We start from the raw sequence: 21,764 nt of genomic DNA on the forward strand, positions 1-21,764 counted from the left end.
GCTGGTGGCAGCGCTCCTCTTGCCCGTGTCACCATGTTGTGCTTCCCCTGGCACAGCACCTCCTTGAAGGATGGGTTCATGCTTCCTTTTGGAAGGAATGTAACCCGCACTTTAGCTGCTCCATAGTTTGTGTCTCTTTTTCTATTTCTTCCTCTCTTCCTGGGTGTTTTTCACTTCTGGGGGTGCCACACAGAGCTGCAGTAGCTCTGGGCTCCATTTTTCCCCTGAGGTGACCATGTCCTTTTTCCCACCTCAGCTCCTCTTGAGGTGCAGGGAGGGTTCTGCTGAGGCACCTGGGCTGGCAGGTGTGCAGGCACCCCAACGTGCATAGGAGCAAGAAAACTGCCATGAAAATGTCCTTGCCTTGCCCTGGGGTGCACACCAGCCCTAGAGCCAGAGAGGCTCAGCGGAAAGTCGTGAGGGGAGAGCGCTCTGCCCTCACACCCCTGCACATCAAATGGCAGCCGCGCTGCAGGGCGGGAAGGGCCCCGTGAGGGAGGCCAAGGCCGAGCTTGCTGCTGCTGCAGTGCCATGTTCTTTAACTGGAACTCCTGCATTTGTTGGATCCAGGCTCCCACTGTGCAGACACAAAGAACAGTCGGCAGTGAGGGCACCCAGGCCTCAAAGCTGCAACATGAGCTGCAGGAGCTCTGCTTGCCCCCGCTGAGTCTGAGGGGCTGAATTTGGGGGAGTCAACCACCCTTGTGGTTCCCTTCCCAGGATTTTGACTAAAAATTCTACATTCTCTGTGTCCTACTTCCATGTTTGCATAGAACCTTTTTTTCCTCTGGAAAATGCCACAGTTGAGGATGTTCCTTGTCTTTGCAGTCAAGTCACTCTGGTACATGAAAAGATTTTGTAAACCACTAAAGTTTAGAAAAAAAAATTGAGCAAGTACTGAAATTCTCCTTTTAATCTTCTCAGACATGATGCTTTTAGCAGTCGCTATTTATGCCTATCGACTGCCTGAACATGGACATCTGCGAGCCAGACTCTGCCCTGCTGGAAATGCACACTGGTATGATTCTTTCATTAGTTGCTTTGGTTTGGTTTTGGTTTTGGTGTTTTCGGGTTTTTTTTGCTCTTGACAGTACTGGTATGAATTTAGTGCAATTTCATTACATTTCGTAGAGCTATTTTTTAATTCTACTGAGAAGTAAGAGCTGACTCTTCTGTATTAAGTAAGTCTAAAATTATCATACATAAGGTCAGATTTTGTTTTTAATAATTATTGTTTTCAATAGTCTTTACTGAAAAGAGATGGATATTAACCAGTTTCTCCTTTCTTCTGGTTTAACACTGCCTAAACTGCATATCCACAGCACCAGAGCTGTTATACAATATTTCATTGCTGATTGCCAGCTAGACGAGGGAGCTCTTTCTAAGTAACAAGTCTATTGTTTCCTTTTTTCATTTTTAAAAATATATTTAATTAACAATATATTCCTATATTCTGGAAGTCTTCTTATGAGCATAAAGAAGTTAAAAATATAGATTCACTCTATTTGCAGGTTCCCAAATAAATTTTCTTTTCTATTAGTCATCTACTGATCGAAATCAGGCTGAAAACCCTGAACACGATATCTCTAATTTTCACTTAATTCTGTAAATTCTGTACATAGCCTCCTTTCATTTTTCTGCCATCTCTTTCACTTTTTTTCTCAGATGCACTTTTTCTTTCTAAATTATTTAAATTTACTCCATTTTCAGTCTGTCTTCCTTCACCACATACTCAGTTCTTCATTTTGTTCTTGTGCTTTTTCCCCTGTAAACCCCACTGCCATCATGGAAACCAGTGTAAAAGGGAAACACTTTGCTTTGCCATTTTTCATCTGCAATTGCCCAGAGTTCAAACCAAGAAAATTAATAACTTTGAAACCTGTGTGTAGTTTTCTGCCAGGTACACAGTCTTGCAATTTCTTCTTATTTCCCTGTTATTAAATATAAAGTAGGTAAACTTTGTACATCTGTGAAGTTTTGTAATTCCCAAAACCTTACTCTGTCTTGTGGAGCTTGGAGGGATGCAGTGCAGGCTCCTGAATTAAATACTCTGGCAACAGAATGAATTCCCTAATCCTGCTAGTCATTTAATTGCAGTGTTTCCTGTTCAGTTCTGCCATTTGCATTTCACAAATCAAGTTATTTTCAGATGTATTTTTATTCTAAATAGTGCATGGTCTGATAGTAGTGACATTGCCACAGAACTATTAATGCATAACATACATATATGTGTAACTGTTTCTTTCTTTTCACAGTAAAGTTTATATATCAAAGTAGTTATAAAAAACCCCACAAATCCTAAAACTATGGGGTTTTAATTTGTTTTGGCAAAGCCCTAATAATTCAAATAGAACTGTAATTTATCAAAGGACTTTTATTACGAAAATAAATCCTAGTAAGAATTTCTTTGTCAGGGACTTTGCAATTAAAGATAAAACTATCCACAAAAAAAAAAGAGTAACAAGTAAACATAACATGTAAATGTAAATGTGGATATCTAAATGGAAATTATTATATGTGAGGTAAAAAAAAAAAAGAGCTTAAAGCACTGAAATTGGAAGGACAGGATAATCTCTGTCCCTGGGTTCTGAAAGAAGTGGCACATTAAATTGCATGTCCAGCAGCAAGAATTTTTAATAAAGCTGCTGGCTGGTAGCACAGCATTGCTGAAAAGCAAACCTCCCACCAGGATTTCAGAAAGGGAAAAAATGTATAACCAGAAAACATTAGTGTGACCTCAACAATATTCAAGAATTTAGGAGGCTTTTCCTTTAAGAAAAACATCCACGTGAGTGGGAAAAAATGGAAAATGGGACAAAATGCAAGCTAAGTTTACCAAAGGTGAAGCAGGTTGAGTGAGTGTAACTGTGTTGATTAAAACTATTGCTTTAATCAGCAGAAAGTGATGCAGATAAGATCTATCAGGCTTCTGCAAAGAAAGTTGTGAATAAAATGCTAAAGCAGGAAAAGCCCTTGGTTGTGCTCGAAGAGGAATTGTTTTCTCAGGGGAGGATATTATTGTAATTCTTGAAAGATCAATACTGGAACCTGCCTTATTTAATATTTGCAGTAATGACTGCCATAAAAAAGCATGCTAATGAAATTCTGCAGAAAGCAAACACTGACAGATATTACTACCACAGAAGAGGATTAAAGGCTCAAACAGGAAAGAAATAGATATTGTGACAACTGGAATAACAGAAATGAAATTAAATTTAAAAGCATATAATGTATGTATGAAAAACCAACAGCAGGAGCTCAGCACTTGGAAACCAAACACAGAATAGATCCATTAGTTGAACAGAGGCTACCTGCAAGTCACTGCTGTGAAGACATCTGTGGCAAAGCTGAACAGAGCCCTAAAATATTTAAGGTTTTGCATTGGTAATATATATATAAAAATATTAATACTACTGCACAAGGCATTCCTGAAATCTCACGTCAAACATTTATTTTTATTCTCCGTGTCTGAGTGCTACGTGGAAGTGTGCTGTAAAAATGGGAAAGCTTCTGAGATAATGACGATAGGTCATCTTCTTTCCCCAGACTTATTATCAAGGCATTAAAAATCTATAATATTCTCCAGTTCACCATTTTGAATCACAAGACTGCTGGATAGATCAATGTCATGATAATGTGGCCAATAAATCAACACTAAAATATGTGATTTTGAGAGGATGGATACCTAATTATTTTCCCTTAAAGTTCCACATTACACTTTATTTACTACCTCAACACAAATATTCATTATAATCTCTACTTTTTACAGCAAGCAAAACTCATTTAGATAAGATTTCCTACAGATAATGATGTTTTTATTTCCTTTTAACCAATTTGTTTCTAAACTGGTAACACTTAACAAATAACACTTGGAAAAGTGAGGATTAAGATCTGTGTACTGACTGAGGCTTGTCTGAATTAAGAATGGACACAAATAGTTTATTTTAGTTATGGCATTGCCTATTTATTAAAGAAAATTAATTATTTTTCTTAACCTGTACCTTTGTAAAAGATAGATATTGTGTCTAATTGGTGCACATATTACATCTGCTCTTCTATCTCTGGTTGATAATTTAAAACGCAGTACAGATTTGTACAGTACAGGCATGTATAGATTTTCTATTAAAGAGCAGGAAACCTTTGGATGCCTGCCAGTAAATATCCTGTGAACATTTCTGCTAACTGCAAATAAGAGTCACTATCATTAATACTTCAAATTTAACAATACAGTGTGCTCAAGAATGCCAGACTTGTTTGGTTTTCTATGAGTTATGAGGTAAAAAATGCTAAAATAAAATATAAATATTGTTAATATGCAATTTCTATAAACTTTGCAGAGACACACTTTATTCAGGAACACTCATCTTTATGTGAATGTATTCATTCACTTTATTACATGTATTCATGTTAGTGCTTTCATTCCATTAAATATTGAAAGATAAATCTTATATTAAATATGTGAGGAAGTTTACTATAATATTGAAAACCAGCATGCTCCAGATCAACATTTTCAGATCCATTATCCAGGGAAAACAGGCATCATAGTTAAGGGAATCCCAAGAAACCTTAAAACAACAGTCCTGTTGTGTGCAAACTGATTAGAGTGTGAAATTTGTGGGTTCAAACTGCTTCGAAAGGAAACTCAGCTTGGGGAATAAGGACATTTCTGGTGGTGGAGGCTGAGGAATGAGCTGGGACACTGTGCATGAAATCCACTCCCTGTTCCAGGGTTATTGCACTGGAATGACAAAGCAGGCATACCACTCCTCCTGCCACAAGTGCACCTCCTGTCCTCAGCTTGAATGTATGGTTTTGATAAGACTTCGACCCTCCAGTATTTAATTTTAAATAAAAGTGTGGGTGTATGTGTGTGTGTTTGCTGGTACTGCTATTTTAAAGATGACAATACACATGTAGAGACAACTGCTGCTGTTCTGCCAAAGCTAGGGACCACGGAGCAGGATCATTGCTCATCATCAGCCATCGGGTACCATGACTTCCCAGCACTGCCCGTCTTGTATTTCCTGTTATTTCACACACACAGGAGAGGTTTGGGAGGCTCCTCTCAGCTGTGCTTGGGTGAAGGCTGCATGTTCTGCTGCGGGGCCCTTCCCTTCCCTTCCCTTCCCTTCCCTTCCCTTCCCTTCCCTTCCCAGCAGTCTCCCAGGGGAACAGGCTGCTGCTGCTGCCCAGGAAAGAGCTCAACAAGGCTCTGCCTGCAGCAGCCTCTGCTGTGGAGGTCAGTCTGTCCAACAGCACAGCCCTGCAGCTACAGGCAACCTTTTGTGACAGTTGGGTCCCACAGCTCCAGGGAAATGGAAAAGATGATTTGGTGTCTTTTTCTATTTGTTTTCTGGAGTTGATCAAACTAAACTTTCCTGACTTAAAATCAAGTTTGATTTAGTTTCAAAGGAAATACTGCTAACAACCTATTGTCTGATTCTGTTATTTCTATGCTTCATAATAGCTGCTCTTGCAAATATTTTCATTTATTGTGAAGAAAGACAGTCTGATTTCATGATCACAAACTATGAAATGGCAAAGAAATGTGCCTCTTTGGTTTCCCTCTTTTTCTGCAGTGAAAATACTTTAGTGTGGCTTCCCACCTGTACATGCCTATCATTATACCTGTCAAAGCTGCTGGTCAGCTTCTTGCTACTTTCATGTCTCCTTTGTCCACAATCTGCTGACACAGGTGATTTGCAGTCCTCTCTTGAATAAGTGGACTTTTTAAATTTGCTGGATCAAGGAGGTAGAAAAGAGGATGATGTCCTATCAATGCATTGATTTTACTGCCGACACAGGTGATTTGCAGTCCTCTGTTGAATGGACTTTTTAAATTTGCTGGATCAAGGAGGTAGAAAAGAGGATGATGTCCTATCAATGCATTGATTTTATTTCCTATTCCACTGTTTACTTTCTCCATTGTGTCAATGGACTTTGAAGTTCCAGGAGCCAGCAGAGGTAGTTCACCGACACATTTCATGTTGAAAACAGAGAAATGCAAGTTGTCTTAACACAGCAAGGACATAAATCTGTCAGGGCAGGAGAGCTTTACTCCCTCAGTTTGGAGACAGGCAGGCATCCTTTCAAATTAACTTTTTATTAAATTCATATTTGCAAAAGTCCTCTCCTGTGAAAACATATCTCCAATACATGTACATACACTGTATATATAATCTACAAGGTTCTATTAAATTGGAAAGATTATCTTGTCGTTGTCCATAGAAGAAAATTAATGGAAATAACAAAGAGAAGGAATGCTTCTTAAACAGAATTCTTCAGTATACCTGTCTGCAATGGGCTAATGCAAATTCATCACTGTTGGTGCTTGCATTCTCTTCCCCACTACAAACCAGTTTCTCTCTGACACACAGGTTTAAGGAGCCAGCAAGAAGCTTTATCATCTCACTGGGAGCCTATCAATTCCCAGAATCATCCCCAAAGACCAGACAATGTTCTATTGGTGTGAATACCAGAAATCAATTTTAGCATGGATGCCAGAGATTAATCATCACTACTCTTGTCTGTTCTGTCTCCAAGCTAAAGAATTTGATGATAGTGTCTCATTCTATGATGGTAAGTAACTACTATTTGGTGATTTCATTTTTATTGCCTTCACTGAAGTATTCGTAAAGGGTCCAGGCTGAAGACCAAGAGATTATGGCAAACAGAAGGTTTTATTTATTTTGCATTGTTTAAGTTACTTCAGATACTCTGAAATCTAATTCAGATGTGAGGTGGAGAAGTGCATTTTGAAAATATGGGATATGTACCAGTGCTGACAATCACAAATGGAATCCTGCCCACAGCAAGTACACTCGATGTTTGTAGTGGTCTTTCAGCTGTCTCCTGCCTTATCCATCTATTAGCATTGCTTTAGGCTTGCTGACAAGGTAATATGACTATTTCAGCACAAAATAGGTGCTAAGCAAAGAGGACTCTAAACGGGCCACCTACTTACTGTGGAGAGCGTGACTGTTTCTGCATGAAATCCTTTTTTTGCTGTTTGGGAGAATTCAAATGTGATTTTCTGTTCTTTGTGTCTAAGATAATATGACAAGAACTATAGCTGAGGGGAAGGAGAATGAGGACTCTGGATTAGAAATGTGTTTATTTCTCTAGGCAGAAGGTTGATTGACAAGCTGAGTGGTATCCAGTATAAAACTCACTAAATTTGGGAGCTTACTGAAGTAAAATGATGCTGTAACTAAGGCACCCCTGCAGCTGCCATGGCACTATCAGAGTGGACTATCCTTTAGGTTTTCAGTTACTCTTTTTTGTGTTAATGCCTACAAAGGTGACCTTCTATAGAAACAAAAGATTATTTCTAAAGGAATAATTATTTTCTTAGACATGGAAAATCAGCAAACAGTGAGGCTGTGATGATACAGTGGTCTTTATTTATTGCAAACTGACTGAACATCTCCCACAGGAGTTTTTTACCATGGATCTATTTTTTCTTTAAATACTCTATCACTTATTTGGGGAAAGCATCCATGTGAGTGTGTATTTAAGTCTGTCTCACTCTTTTCCCCTTAATGCATTTTATTTCCTGCATATATGAGAGGTGTATTGATGCAGAATAAGAACTGCTACGTGTTTGGTTTCCTTGCTGGTGTTCATTTCTCTCCAAGTCCAACCCACCCTCCTGGAACTCATGAAATAGCCAGATCACAGAGTTTCCAGTTTAATCACTATTTCTTTTCTCTTAAATAAAGATCTTGTTACAATAAACAAAGAGCAGTGTTACTAATAAAGTCTCTGCTGTTAATATCTAAGAACTGTTATATGTTAAAAAGATACTCAATTTTAAGTACTCAAGATTTATTTTAGTTGTGTTTGTTAAAGAAACCAGAAGTGCTTATATAACTTTGATACATTTTTAAGACTTTAAAATATGCATAAACTCCAGCCAATTTTCTCTGATCACAGCATAGAGTTTCACCTTTTTGATATACCAGATGGAAGTCAACATCTAATGGTGCTCTGGTTAAAACTGTTTTAAATACTACAAGAACAGTAAAACCCCACAGACCTCAGTGGAATTCCTGCTTGCACTACAGAAGACAAGATTTTAAAATACAGGAATTGATGCTGAAATAGAATTGAAAAGTTAAATCTGTTTATTTCCATTTAAAGAACTTAACTGCAACCAGATTTAAAAAAGGTTTAACGCAAACACATTTCAGCCATTTCAAATTTTAAGGTAGGTAGAATATAATCATATTTCACTGTTTCGATGCTGCACTTTCCCTCACATTAAAAAAAATATTTACTACAGTACAATTTGACTCTGATTAGAAAAGTGGAAAATACAGTGTACAGAAGTGCCTGGAAGAAGTTTATTCATTGTCATGTAGGCTCATCTTGGGCAAGATCAGACAACCCTGTGAGCTTGTCAGCAGAGAGCTGAGCCCTGCAGGTCTGTGGCAGCACTGATGGATGTGTGCTGCTGTGAGCTCAGCAGCACGAGGGGATTTGGTACTGCAGGTCAGCCAGAGCACGTCTGAAACCCTTTCATCGTCTTCACAAGGAGCTTCTAACTATGAGGATGCTAAATATGCTACTTAAAATGATATTCTGGGACAGGTGCAGGTGAGAGCCCTTCTTGGGCAGTTCTGCCTCTGCAGCTATATCCCCACATGCTGATTATGCCCTGGCTGAGCTGTAAACACAGTTCTACACAGTTCTAATGGAGAAGACCTGATAGTAGCACTACTGTACCAATTTTTATAAAATAACTTATGACAGTCCATCATGGATACTTCTAAACCACAAAGATTAAAAGGTAATTTTTTAATAGAGGATTTTAACTTCATATGTGATGTCTTAAAAATTTGAACAATAGTCTTGATTTTTTATGTATAAGAAAATGTATTTTGAACCAAGCATGGAAATATTTATTAATGGAGATCTCTGACTGAACAAATTTCTTGATTAAGTTCTGTTGCTCTCTGAAATGTCAGAACAATTTTCTTGCAACAGAACAATTTTCTTGCCAAAAAAAACCATTTATTGTATGAATATTAGCTGGAAAGTCTGAGAAGGAGGAAAAAACCCCAGACCCCAATTTTCTGCTATTCACTTTCATGACAGTCTTTTGATTTGTTCCCTTTTAGCTCAGTCATTGCTTTTCCTCACTGTCTCATGTACAAAGCAAACTACATACCAAAGCCACACACTTTATATGATTCAGAAGTTGGAAAGGAGTAGAGATATTATTGCAATTTATTTCAATAACATAATGTCAGCAGGTTGCCTTCCTTTCATTTTGGCAAGATAATAATTCTTATAAATGCTACTTTAATACACAATTCTTTACACACTTTATGTTCTGCTCACACCATATGCTACATTAAATGCTTGAGAAAACTAAGTTTTGAAGAGTCTTTATTGGGCCTCATTTTCTTTCAAATATTAACAAAGAAGAAAATTATACTAGACATGAAGCTGCATCCACATACGAGTTTACACTTCATTCCAAAAATGTATTTAGAAATTGTTCTATCTTTGTTATGGTCTTCTTACAGTGTATGATTAGGCTAGATGAAATATGTATACAAAAACATAACAGGATTGGAGTAACAGAATTCTCTGAATTGCCTGCAGAAATAAGGGTTTACCTCACAAAGTAAAATGTTCACTTTTCTACAAAAAGCAAGTATAGTTATGTCTGAAACAAACTATATGGAGAGTATAACAAATGTTGAATGTTTAGGTGAAAGTTGTTCGAAAGGAAAATCCATATGACATTGAAAGATATGGTTTTATTAGTGAAGCAACTGGTAGAGCCCATGGCTGGTACACCATTTTAGAAAGAGAACAGATACATTTCTGTGTATTTGAGTAAATGTCTTGAAGAATAGTATTATGTGACTCAGAATAGAAAATTACTGGGGAAAATACATGTAGCCTACCTTTCTCTCACTCTGCTCAAGTATCCAAAGGAACACAGATTGGGTATCTATGAAAAGATATAATTACAGTTTTTTAAAATGTGTCATCCATCCTCTTTCATTCTACAGCTAAATTAGCACAACCCAAGCATACAGTAAAAATATGAAGCATAAAATTAGGACTTTTTTATCTATCTATATGTAATACAGAGTCAATGTTTAGAATGAGTATGGGAAGGTCAAGGCCTTGACAAAATCCTACTGGAAACCTGCAGGACTTTGGTGGAAAATCCTACTGGGTCTTTTGCAAAGTGAGAAGCCTGAAATCTCCTCTGAGCTTCGGCGGGCACAGGGGCTGGCTGCTCACAGCAAACAAGAAGACTTGTTGCCAAACCACACTGTTGCCAAATCCTAACGGGCCTGCTCTGCTGGGGCCTCACCCCCCAAGGTGTTGAAGGCTGCACCAAGGTTTTCCAGGATTCTTTGCACCAAGGGAAGGGCTTCTGCCAGGTTTGTGAAACAAACTCCACTGCAGTTAGAATTGTTTCAGAGCAAGCAGATAGATTCCACCTGGTTCTCTTGAAACTTAGAGGAAAGCTTCACTACTACTTGGTGATTAATTTTATAATGTTCTCTTTAACATGGAAGCTATAGCCACCTTAAGATTTTAAAACAGCTGTTGTATAGGCGAGAAAATTCAGCAGCGCTGTGCCTCACGTTGCAAAGTGGGGAGTTTTCTCCTGAAATGGGCTACTGTGTAAACCATGGGTTTGCAGCTACCAGCAGTAACAAATAACAAGTGCTTTCAAAGCAGTACTAGAACTGGAGTGTTCCTGTATTTCTAACTGTAAGCCTGTCTTTGTTTCCAGAGAATAAGGAATTCTGAGAAAAGGAGACAGGTCTTCGGAATGACATATGCTTTCCACCTTCGTCTTAGTAGCTTCTTTTGAAAAAGAGAATGATGAAAGTGTTCTTTTTCTGCTGAGGCAGTCACTCCTCCTCATCAAGAGAAGCATGCTGCAAATTGGAAACAAAATGGGACTGTAGTGTCGTGCATATTAAAACCGAATGCATGAGGGGTATGAAAGTGGGTGCAGATGTTGAAGTGCCAGTTTTAGGGCACTACCGTAAGAGACAGCACATTTGTATCTGGGCACACCGGGTCCATGCAAACCCCCCACCCCCGCGAGCAGCAGCACAGGGCGCTGTACCAGCCCGTGGGGCCGTGCCCCCCGCAGCTCCGGCAGGCTCTGCCCCCCAGGCTGGGCTGCGGCTCCCGCCCGCACCAAAGGGCCGCAGGGGGTGCCCGGGGAGCCGTGCCAGGAGCAGGGCAGGGAGGCCCGGGACCCAGGGCGCTCCCCACCCGCTGCCACGGGCTCTCCTGCCAGGGGCAGCCCCCTGTCCCCTATAAAAGCCCAGAGGACGGGGAGGGGCTGACGGGGAGGCCGGGCGGGCGCTGCGGTGCCATGGAGGCGGCCGAGGCCACGGCCAAGGCACTGAGGGCACCCAAGTGCTCCCGCTGCCGCAACCACGGCTTCGTGGTGCCCGTCAAGGGCCACGCCGGGCACTGCCGCTGGAAGCTGTGCCTGTGCGAGAAGTGCTCGCTCATCACCGAGCGCCAGAAGATCATGGCAGCCCAGAAGGCGCTGAGGCAGCAGGAGACGGAGGCGCCGGCCAGGGCGGGCGCGGAGCCCGTTCCGTCGGGCGAGGGCCGTGGGGCGGCAGCCCGGGAGGACGGGGCCCCCGAGCACTGCAGCCACGAGAGGAAGAAGGGCGCGCAGCCCGACGGCGGCGCCAAGGGCACGGCGTGCTGGGCGCCACCGCCACCTCCCTTCAGGGACGACGGTAAGGACCTGTCCCAGAGCCTCTTCCCAGCATCTCCCTGTGTTGTCTTTCCCCTGTCAAAGGCGCCAGTTGTGTGTTTCGGGGATTCCTCAGGCTCCGACAGAGCCGCTCCTGTGCTCTGTCCCGCTCTCCTCCCCGGAGGGCGCTGGGCTGCCGTGTCGGCTCTGCAGCCTCATCCCGTCCCTGAGCTCCGCGGGGCGGGAACAGCGTGCTCGGCCTCGCCGCCCCTTGCGAGCTCGAGGCTCGAGCGAAGTGGCTTTTCAAAATTAGTCTGGGAGTGCAACAAAACTGGATCTGCTCCGCTTCTTTCTCTGAGTGCTGTCACAGTGTTTATATAAACTCACAGGCACAAAATTCCAGCAACAAAAATGCTAAAAAGCTCAGAGATTGCATGTAAATAGGTACTGCTGCAGCTGTCTGTAGCTAGCATTTTATGCTAGCACTGTAAAAGACCTTTTCACCTTAATTCATACCTGTAGTGAAAACAAAATTTGGCTGGGATGACTTGATGTAAAGGTGCATTTGGTATTTAAGAGCAGGGCATAACCTTCTCAGGTGGAGCAGTTGCATGGTTTGTCATCTCTTAAATGGCTTCCTTTAATAGAGTCTTTAATGTGACTTGTCTAATTTATTATAGTAACTTCATGCTATTACTATATGAATGTTACAGAAATTCTTACTGACTGCAGTAGTCATGAATCTGAGCCTCTGGAGAGTTGGCAGCCTGCAAGACAAAATATTGTCCTGAGAAGACTTATGTTGGACATCTGTAGTTCCCAGAGAATACTGTGAATAACTTACACTTTCTAGCTTTGTTTTGGAATAAAAGTATGGTTATAGATGACAGTAGCTGTACAGATGTTTGTGTTTCCCTTAACATTTCTAACCTGCTGACCAACTTCAAAAAAAAAAGATTAGGCACAAATTATAGTACTCCAGAAGTAAACCTTTCAAAGGAAATTCTTTGCCTTCTTTGCCAGCTGGAGGATGGGGCAGAAAGAAGGACCCTGTTCACATTCAAATAGCCACTCTTTTTCCTAAGACTTCAGAGAGGCCATATAAGATTCAAGATGCAAGAGAAAAAGTGAAGTAACTGATTTCTGCTTCTGATTTGTTTGTGTATGACCCTAAAACTGAGTGTGCTGTAAATTAACCTAAGAAGTGACAGATAGGACTGCATTATTAGAATGCTAGAAAGTTAGAACTCTGCTATTTCTGTGGAATTTTGTTTTAAGTACTATTAGAGTCAAAAGTTAAGGTGGGTTGTTTTGCTCCTGTTGATGTACTGAAAAAATAGGATTCTGCAGCCAGTGCATTTACTAAGGACAACCTTCACAGTGCACAAGACAGAAAAGTTCCTTTTCAATTACTTCTACATAATTCCATAAAATTACATGGATAATTTTATTTGTCCTTTTCTCTTGTTTCCTAGCTCACCCTGCTTTTCCTCCAGAATACACTGTCAACCCAGAATACCTGGAGAGAGAAATCCCAAAAGTGTACCCGGGGTGTTCTGGGGTATATCCTTACCACCCATTTTCCCTGGGATTTGCCATCAATGAGTCAAGCAGTGGGGAAGCACCATCACCTCCAGGGATCTCACTTCAGAGAGGATTCCGACACATTCCTAGCAGCTATGTGCCAGGGAATGCAACCACTGTATCAGTGAGTAGCACACTTTCATTACCTCTGCTAATACTGCTTTATTTTAGCTGCCTTCTCTCTGTTGAAGTAACCATGAAGAGTCATCCTCCTTATCAACTACTTCATAGCAGTTTGATACATTGCACTGAAGAAAACATTAGCAAATGATGATGTTAATAATCTGACCTACTTTCAGTACAGTTCATCAGTTGATGTTAAGGTAGAGTGATCAGCCTCAGGACAATAAACAATAGATCTGTTATACTTGTATAGAAATTTCCTGTCACATTTTAGGGATTACTGAGAAAGAAGATGGCTGCTCCTGGTTTAAACTAACTACTCCAATGAGCTGCTAGAACAGGTGGCAAGGACTTCAAAGGGTCAGTTTTGCTCTGACATGGTCTGAGAAGTTCTTGCTCCTCAGTTGCAACATGTCACTGCACATACCGGCTTTCCACATGCCGGTATGTGCAGTGACATGGCAGCATATGGACAAAAACCCAGAAATGGTGTGATAATGCAGGTGTCGCAGGTGTGTCCTGGAGAGATGGAAGGTGATCTGCTTGATGTGTTTCCCCAGGTTCCAGATGGAGCTGGAGAGTTCCCTCAGGGGTACTACACTCCTCTGCGTCAGTTCATCCCGCCAGGCTTTCTGACAGGGATTCATTACATCCCAGCTCCGGTTTCACTGAACATCCTGGCTGAAACTACCAAGGAAGTGCATGGTAAGAGAGAGTCACTGTTAACTGCTTTCAATATCTAACCACAGAGATGGAAACCCAGGAGACCCCGATCCCAGCTGGTTTTGAGCTCTGTGATTGAAGGCAGGCCTGAAGTCCTGACTCCTGGGCCAGACTGAAGAGCTGTGGGAAGGGCTGACCTAGGGGAGGCAGCCTGGCAGGCCTGGGCTTTCCACCTAACAAGCACCTCAATCTCAGGGAGGTGTCAAAGGCCCCAGGACTCAGATATTCCAGAAAATGATCTGTTGATATTCTCAAAAAGAAAATATTTCTCTACATAGCTAGTGGACAAGCACCTCAATCTCAGGCAGGTGTCAAAGGCCCCAGGACTCAGGGCTATTCCAGAAAACGATCTGTTGATATTCTCAAAAAGAAAATATTTCTCTACATAGCTAGTGTGCAGGGCATATCTTAAAAATTATTTGGCTGTATTTCAATTTAGACAAATTGTTAAAAATAATGCAGACTAACACCATGAATAATGCAAAATTTCTTGTTCATATGAAAATCCTAGATTTTAATTGCTGGAAAAGAAAGATTGAATCTTCAGAATCTCTGATTCCAGCAGGATTTTAAATTTCTGTCATAGATTAAGTCTTTGTGCCCCTCTATTTTAGGTCTCTTTCATGTACTGTGCCTACATGTGGACATATTTGTGATTATATTAGCAAGTTTTTCATTTGGCTGCAGCTAAGCTGTGACCACAAGAGGGTAGAGCTGCTCAGAGAATTAACCGCTAATACTGGATGTGTAAATAGCCAGTTGGTTTTTTTTTTTAGTTTTTTTAAATGCAGATAAATAAATATAACTTTTTTTCTCTTCTTGAACATGAGAACAAAAAACCATTAAGTGAAGTGTTTATGAAATAGATTACAATGATCACCAGCTGAAAAATGAAGAGGGAGGAGATATAAGAGAAGTAGAATGATCTCATCTGAACTGAAAAGATGGTGGTGGTTATGTGGGACAAAATATAAATTGGGGTTTTTTGGCCTGATTTCTCAACAACATAAGGCTCATGGAGAAGAAACATCAGTAGAGCAGCCTCCCCCAGGGAGCAAAATGCCATCTAATGACCTCAGCCCTTAACACACACCAGGGAAATCACAGCCCAGGCACAGTGCCATAGGAAACAATGCATCATGGATTGTGCTGCTCAGAGAACAATCCAGTTTCCTTAGTGCTATGGAGAAAGTAGAAATTAATTCTATTGCATAGCATTTGTGCTCCAGGATATGTAGGAATTTGCAGTTGTAACCCAGTGAGGGGGGATAAATCTGCATGAGGTCATACAAAATAGCCTGGCAGCAGAAGATGCAGATGTAAAGGGAAGAATGAAGCTAATAAATTCTTTCTGGAATTCAAGATGCTTGAAAAAAAGAGAAAAGCTGTTATGTGTAATGCATAAGGATGTGCTGGGAATGCATAATGTCTTTTTTTTTTTTTTCAAAATGGAACTGACTGCAACCTGCAGTTAAACTTGGGAACATCCTTTCTCCAGAAACCTCCAGAACTGAGGTGAAATGGGCTTTCTGGCAAAACTGTTGCAGGAAGATGGATATAGAAAGCCCTAGCAGGGTGACAGCTGGTGAGGAGAAGTATCTGTGATCTCTGCCCAGAAGGAAATCTTGAATAAAAACAAAAAATGAAAAACTCCAAGGCTTACCTGAAAAAGATGCTCCTAGGGTAGAAGATACTTCCAGAAAGATTTGAGTTAATGAGGCCAGTTCAGGTTACAGGGGTGGTGTGTGTGAAGTATAGACATGTTGTTACACAATTCCACGCAGCATTGACTGGTTATGTTACAGAGATTTGACAAAATAAACACAAGATATGTTCAGTAAAACAGCCAGTACAGCATCTGATGGTAGACGCTGATTGCAAATGGTTGGCTTTCTAAAAGAGCAAGCCACAGAAAGCCAAAACCCACATTGCCTGTGAAGAGATGAGGGAGCTTTTAATGCAAATTGCCAAGTAAATACTTTATAAAATAAAAATCCCTAGTTGGATTTGAAAATGGATTGTGAATCAGTCTGTTGAGGCCTTTGAGAATTCACAAGAGTGTTAAAAAGGCCTGGCATAGGTTCACTGTGGGTAAGTGGGCAGAAGTGTCTGCCTCATACTTCTATTCCAGTGCAGCTTCAGATGTGGAAATATGATTGATTCCAGGTGTAACAAGAACTGAAACAGAGGGCTTGGGGTTTCTGCTTCTTTGTGTTTAACTCTGACATTTTTCTATTCTTCATTTTAGCCACTGAAGCTGACAGTGAGGATTCAGGGGTGGTTCATGAATGTGGCCAACCTCCTTCTTCCCCAGAATAAACAAGAAGAGACCGATCTGTCTGTTATACACAACAAATGGGCTGGAGAAGAGCTGAGAGCAGGCAGCACTGTTTGCATTTCTGAGTGTTCGTTAATGAGGGTAGAGTGACACTTAATCACTGAGCAGTCACAACAGCTAGAAGGGGATTAGTCCCCTGCCTCACTTTATGATCAATGTTCGAGCTACCAGGCTCACAGCTCTGCCTCCCAAGCACCACAAAGCCCATGTTCCTAAAAGGTTTTTCAGTGGAAGCAACAAATGATTATGACTCTGAATTTGTTCTTCTGCTGAGGTTACCTGGCTCCCAGACCATGGTCTCTGAGCCACGTGCACTCTGCAGCATTTTCATGTTCGTGACAGTAGTCACAAAGATGTTGTTTGTATCAGTTTGTACGAAGGAAATCTGGTTCTGAATGTTACAGAAGAGTTCAGTGATGTGGAGCCTGAAGCTGTGTGAGAGAGGATGAGAAGACAGCCTCGGTTGCTGATGCACTTGGCTGCCTAGGAACGTGACTGAGCACGGGAGGGAAGGGTGGGTGCTGTCTGGAAGGACCCAGCAGGAATGTTGGAAGGCCTGGTGCCTCCTCATTGTTTCTGGGTCCTCTAAGGCACCCTGTGTGTAGGTTGGGGACAGAGTTATTTAGGATCACCTCTTGTCACACAGGCCTCACATCTGACATTTTGAATGTCCTTGATGATTTATCCATGATTTCAGTGTTGTTTAACTCAGGGCAGCTGAAACTGAGCAGCACTGTTTGTTTCTGAAGGGCTCCTGTAGACAGTTTTACATGTGTGTACTGAAGTGCACCGTGGCATAGCCAAGGTGTGTAGAGATTTGCCCAGGACAAAACACCAGTTACAATAATAATTAGTCAAATCCATCCATACTATGATTGTCAGTGATAATCTTTAATTAAAAATGAATGGCATATTCCTCTACTGTTTTTTCCTGGATTAATTGGTTTTGTATCAAGTGGATCAGTTGTTAATGTTTGAATAATTGGGGTGGGACTTTTGTATAATCAAAAAAGATGCATTAAACTGTTGTTGGTTTGATGTGTGTCTGCATGTAATTTTTCTAGCCAAATGTCATGTGTTGCCCTGAGCAGCTTTGTGTACCAGACTTGTCTGGAGAGAGATTTAGGCCTCAGTATTTTTTTCCTGCATTTTTCTGCTTCTGTAGAGGTGAGCGTGGTAAAATAAACAGACTTCTTTTCTGATATTTGTAAGAAGGAAAGAAGTTCTGCTAAGCTGAACATTTATCTTTTGTTTAATGTAGTAGGTGATCTCCTGGAATGCTTTGCAGCACAGTTTTGGCAAAAAAGTGAAAGTGGCAAATTTAGAACTGCCACAAGAAAAAAACAGAAAAACTCATTTATCTATAGCAAAGAATCTGATATACAACTTGTTATAGTTTAGATTTAAAGTAGGATCTTTGCTTCTCTGAGTGTTCCAGAACTTCTGTCTGCATGGAAAGCTCTGGATACCTCTTTCTTTTCAAAATAAAATAATCTACAAACAGAAATACCAGCAGTGCCCGCAAAGCAGGTTCCTCTCTGGATAGAGGATTTAGTTTTTATAACGTAATTATTTAAGAAAATAGCAATGTTCAGGATGAATACTTGAACCAGCTCCTTCCCAGATATTTTTCTAAAGTTATATTCAGTGTTGTATTACTCCTTAAATCTCAAAGCAAGGTGGATTGCAGCCCATTTCACTGACTGTAATGCACAGTCACCGTAGATACACTGCATGCACAGCACTGTTTGTTCTCTGTTTTACTGGGCCAGTGACTGCTTCCAGACTGCCAAGTCAAACTCCTTATTTTCCTCCATCTTTCTGAACTATCATCAAGTGAACCAAAGGCCTTACTTTGGCTGCTGGAAGGATGGGCTGGCACTCCACGAGGGTCTCCCTTGCTGCATTACTGCAGATAAATGGGCATCTCCAGAGGGGAGTAGTGAGTTTAAGGAAGAGCCAGAGAAAGGCAACAAAACTGAAAAGATGGAGAAGTTGATTATTGGAGGGGGGGGGGGGGGATTTAAAGTCAGTTTTAGAACATATCAGGTGTGGCAGAGCAGCTGTAAAACCATTACCAAACCTTGCTACTTTATACACCTGAAGGAAAAGAAGGTGACTGGGGCAAAGGGTCAAGTGATTTTCACAGAATCACAGAATGACCAGGTTGGAAGAGGCCTTTAGGGTCATTGAGTCCAGCCCATGCCCTAACAGCTCAGCTGAACCCAGTGCCACATCCAATCTTTTAAACACATCCAGGGATGGTGACTCCACCACTTCTCCAGGCAGATGATTCCAGTACTTTATCCCTCTTTCATTAAAGACTTTTTCCTAATAACCAACCTGAATTTCCCTTGGCACAGCTTAAGACTCTGTGTTCCTACAGCAGTAGGAAAACAGTGAGGCCAATCCTGCTTAATATACTTAATCCTGGCATCAGTCAAACTCTGTGTGGTGTCATTTCAGACTTGTACATTTCAGGAAACTTGTCCCCAAGTTCTTGCACCTATCCCTGCCTAGAGATGTAAATGGCTTGCTAAGAGAATTGAAGGTGGGTAACTCTCCAGCTGACAGGATGAACTATCTGACGTGGATAATTCAAGGTTTCATTCTTCCACTTTGTGTTCAGCTTGTCCTTTTTAACCAAGGAAAAAACCATTCCTTGACAACTGGTGTTGTCATACTGTGCACTTAAGGACTTCAAAGTGAGCAGTTTTAATTCCAAACTTAGTGCCAACCAGTGTTTCCAATAATTAAACTCTGTGATCTCTTCTGACTCCATTCATTTAAATAAATGACTTAGGGATAATGAAATCAGTTTGGACTGAAATGGAATTATTTGGATCAGACAAGTCACTCAGAGGTTGTTCCAGCCTAAATCATCCCAGAATTTTATTGGTTTTTATTAAGGCGGAATTGACACAGACTTTGGTTGAATTAATAAAATTTGTGAAGGAAAAGGAAAGGATTCTTGTTGCTTCTGAAATCTTTCTGCACAAAAGCTGCTACTGGTTGCAGTAGGAAAGCTGCATATATGCAGCTGTCATCCTCACTGTTTTCAGATTTCTGAGGATTCACTCCCTTGAGCTGGACTTCTGAAGGTGTGATTCCTAACACCTGACACTTCTGACAATTCTCTGTCCTTGCTGCAAGTCCCTGGGGAGCCACAAGCTCTTGTTTGTTCCTTGAAGGAGAAAACCTGGAATTAGGAGCCAGCTCTTTAACATTTACTCCCACCACTAATTTCATTACTTTCAGTGGAATTCCTTGTGAGGGTAGAGAATGTGGACAGCATTGGTTAGGTATATAAGTTTAGGATCCAGATTTTATGGAGAGGTGTCTCTTACACTGAAACCTCTCAGACTGCAGATCTGAGGGTGTTTTTTTTCGTTTGTTTGTTTTTTTGTTTTTTGGGTTTTTTAAAATTTTTTAGGAGCTTTAGAAAAATGAAAACAAACCAAAGAGATTCTAAAAGGACAGTATAATATGTCCATTCTGCAAACATATGTAGGATTCATCTGTCATTTCCCTGCAGCAGACTGCTCAGTGTTAACACTCTGGGGCTATTGGCTTCTACATCTGGACTGAAGCAGGTTTTCATATGACAGTAATTATAATACTCCTTCTAGGATTTTTTTTTCTTCTTGGAATTAGATGCATCCAGTTGGAAACCTCTGAATCCACAGAAAGACTAAAGCTGGTTTTTCCACATTAATGAGTAATTAATTTTGAACTGCAATCCAAAGAAATATTTAATTGCTTACCAATAAAGTCAGCTTGCAGCAAAGAAAAATCTCCTTCCCCTTAAAAAAATAGTTTTCATGACAGAAAAATTCTTTACGATGTGAAACATAACTATTTTAGAACAGTTATGGTATATGGTATATACCATAACTGGTATATACCATATACCATAACTTGTGAAAACTTTAATTAAATCATTCTTGTAGGCAAGTGGGCCTGCTTTTCCCATTTTTTTGCCCAATATTTTACTACCACAACATTAGCATTAGTCACAGTGATGTGAAACATAACTATTTTAGAACAGTGAAAACTTTAATTAAATCATTCTTGTAGGCAAGTGGGCCTGCTTTTCCCATTTTTTTGCCCAATATTTTACTACCGCAACATTAGCATTAGTCACAGAGTAATGTCTCTGCTTAGCTTGCCAGAATGTAAGGGAGAATTCCAAATGTAAAGAGCGACTTTGTAGAAACTGTTCCTGAAGTCAGAGAGGGAGTGCCTGCCTGTTTTAGTGCAGCCCAGAGAGAGCTCTGGATCCACCGCAGATGCCCAGGCAGTGCCATGTCCACACACCCACCTTGTGCATTTGACTTTTCCACGTATCCTTACAGCTACATCTTACCATACACAAGTAGGGTTAGCTTCAACAATTCTGAAAGAGCCCCCACAAAAACCAGATTTGTTTTGGCATGGCTTTTAATTACAACGGGTAACATTGTTCTCGTTTCTTCTTGCTGGTTCTTTGGATCTTCTCCTCAGCCCGGCAACATCAGTGATGACCTTGCTGCTGATTACATAGGGTGATCCCCTGCAGATCCAGTTGTGATTTCACACAGGTTTGTTTTATATATTTATTTAATTTTTATTTTACACAACTGCCTTCAGTGGAGCCATTTTTAGTTTCATTTAATAATTACTGTCAGGGTTTTATAGCCTTACCAGTACAAGGGACTCAAAAGTGCTCAAGCCACATAAGCTACAGCAAATACAAAACATTTCTTTTTACAAAATTCTTCTTCTTTCCAGAGAATGTGGTTTAAATAATAGCCATATACATAGTTCCCTGGGAGAACCTTCCCATTTATTTATTTTTTTTTTACAAAAGGCTCTGTTTTTCATTAAGAAATGTATTCTTTTGATCAAGGTGCAAATCGACTGTTTCTCATGCTCTTCCAACAGTAAATATACACTTAAATTCCACAAATTCAAAAGCCTGGTGTACCTGCAGATGGCTGATTTTTCACATCGCCTCCCTCACGGAGCGCCTCACGTTGTGAAATGGCTCCTGGGTTCCCGAAGTCCCTCAGCGCTGGGGTTACAGATCCTCCTCCTGTCTCCAAAGGCAGGCCGGGGCTGGAGCCCTCAGTGCCGGAGCTTTGCGGGGTCCCGCAGAGCCCACAGCCGCCTGGGCCACCCTCCCCGCTGTCCCAGCGCAGCTGCCTTTGCTTTCCCTCAGAACACCTCATCGCAACTTTTCATGGCCGCCGCAACGAATGAATCAGAGCCAAACCTCAAAAAAAGGTCGAGAGGGATAACAATTTTCACCTTCCC

General features: G+C 41.0%; 1 protein-coding gene across 1 annotated transcript; it reads left to right on the forward strand.

The window, feature by feature from the left end:
- Window positions 1-11,065: 11,065 nt before the first annotated feature.
- Window positions 11,066-17,492, forward strand: DMRTB1 (DMRT like family B with proline rich C-terminal 1). The gene is made up of 4 exons (XM_039711821.1): window positions 11,066-11,744; window positions 13,177-13,409; window positions 13,969-14,113; window positions 16,380-17,492. Exons 1-4 carry the CDS (start codon window positions 11,066-11,068, stop codon window positions 16,448-16,450), a joined length of 1,128 nt encoding a protein of 375 aa, XP_039567755.1. The 3' UTR covers window positions 16,451-17,492.
- The last annotated feature ends 4,272 nt before the right edge of the window (window positions 17,493-21,764 follow it).

This window comes from Passer montanus, unplaced genomic scaffold (genome assembly GCF_014805655.1).
Source record: "Passer montanus isolate IOZ18808 unplaced genomic scaffold, ASM1480565v1 scaffold25, whole genome shotgun sequence".
NCBI classification, from domain to species: domain Eukaryota; kingdom Metazoa; phylum Chordata; class Aves; order Passeriformes; family Passeridae; genus Passer; species Passer montanus.

Bases quoted from the DNA above. Each gene is read 5' to 3' on its own strand.
- DMRTB1 (XM_039711821.1), top strand. From the start codon at position 11,066: ATGCAAACCCCCCACCCCCGCGAGCAGCAGCACAGGGCGCTGTACCAG. The intron at 11,745-13,176 runs GTAAGGACCTGT...CTTGTTTCCTAG, and splicing joins ACCTCCCTTCAGGGACGACG to CTCACCCTGCTTTTCCTCCA. The intron at 13,410-13,968 runs GTGAGTAGCACA...GTGTTTCCCCAG, and splicing joins GGAATGCAACCACTGTATCA to GTTCCAGATGGAGCTGGAGA.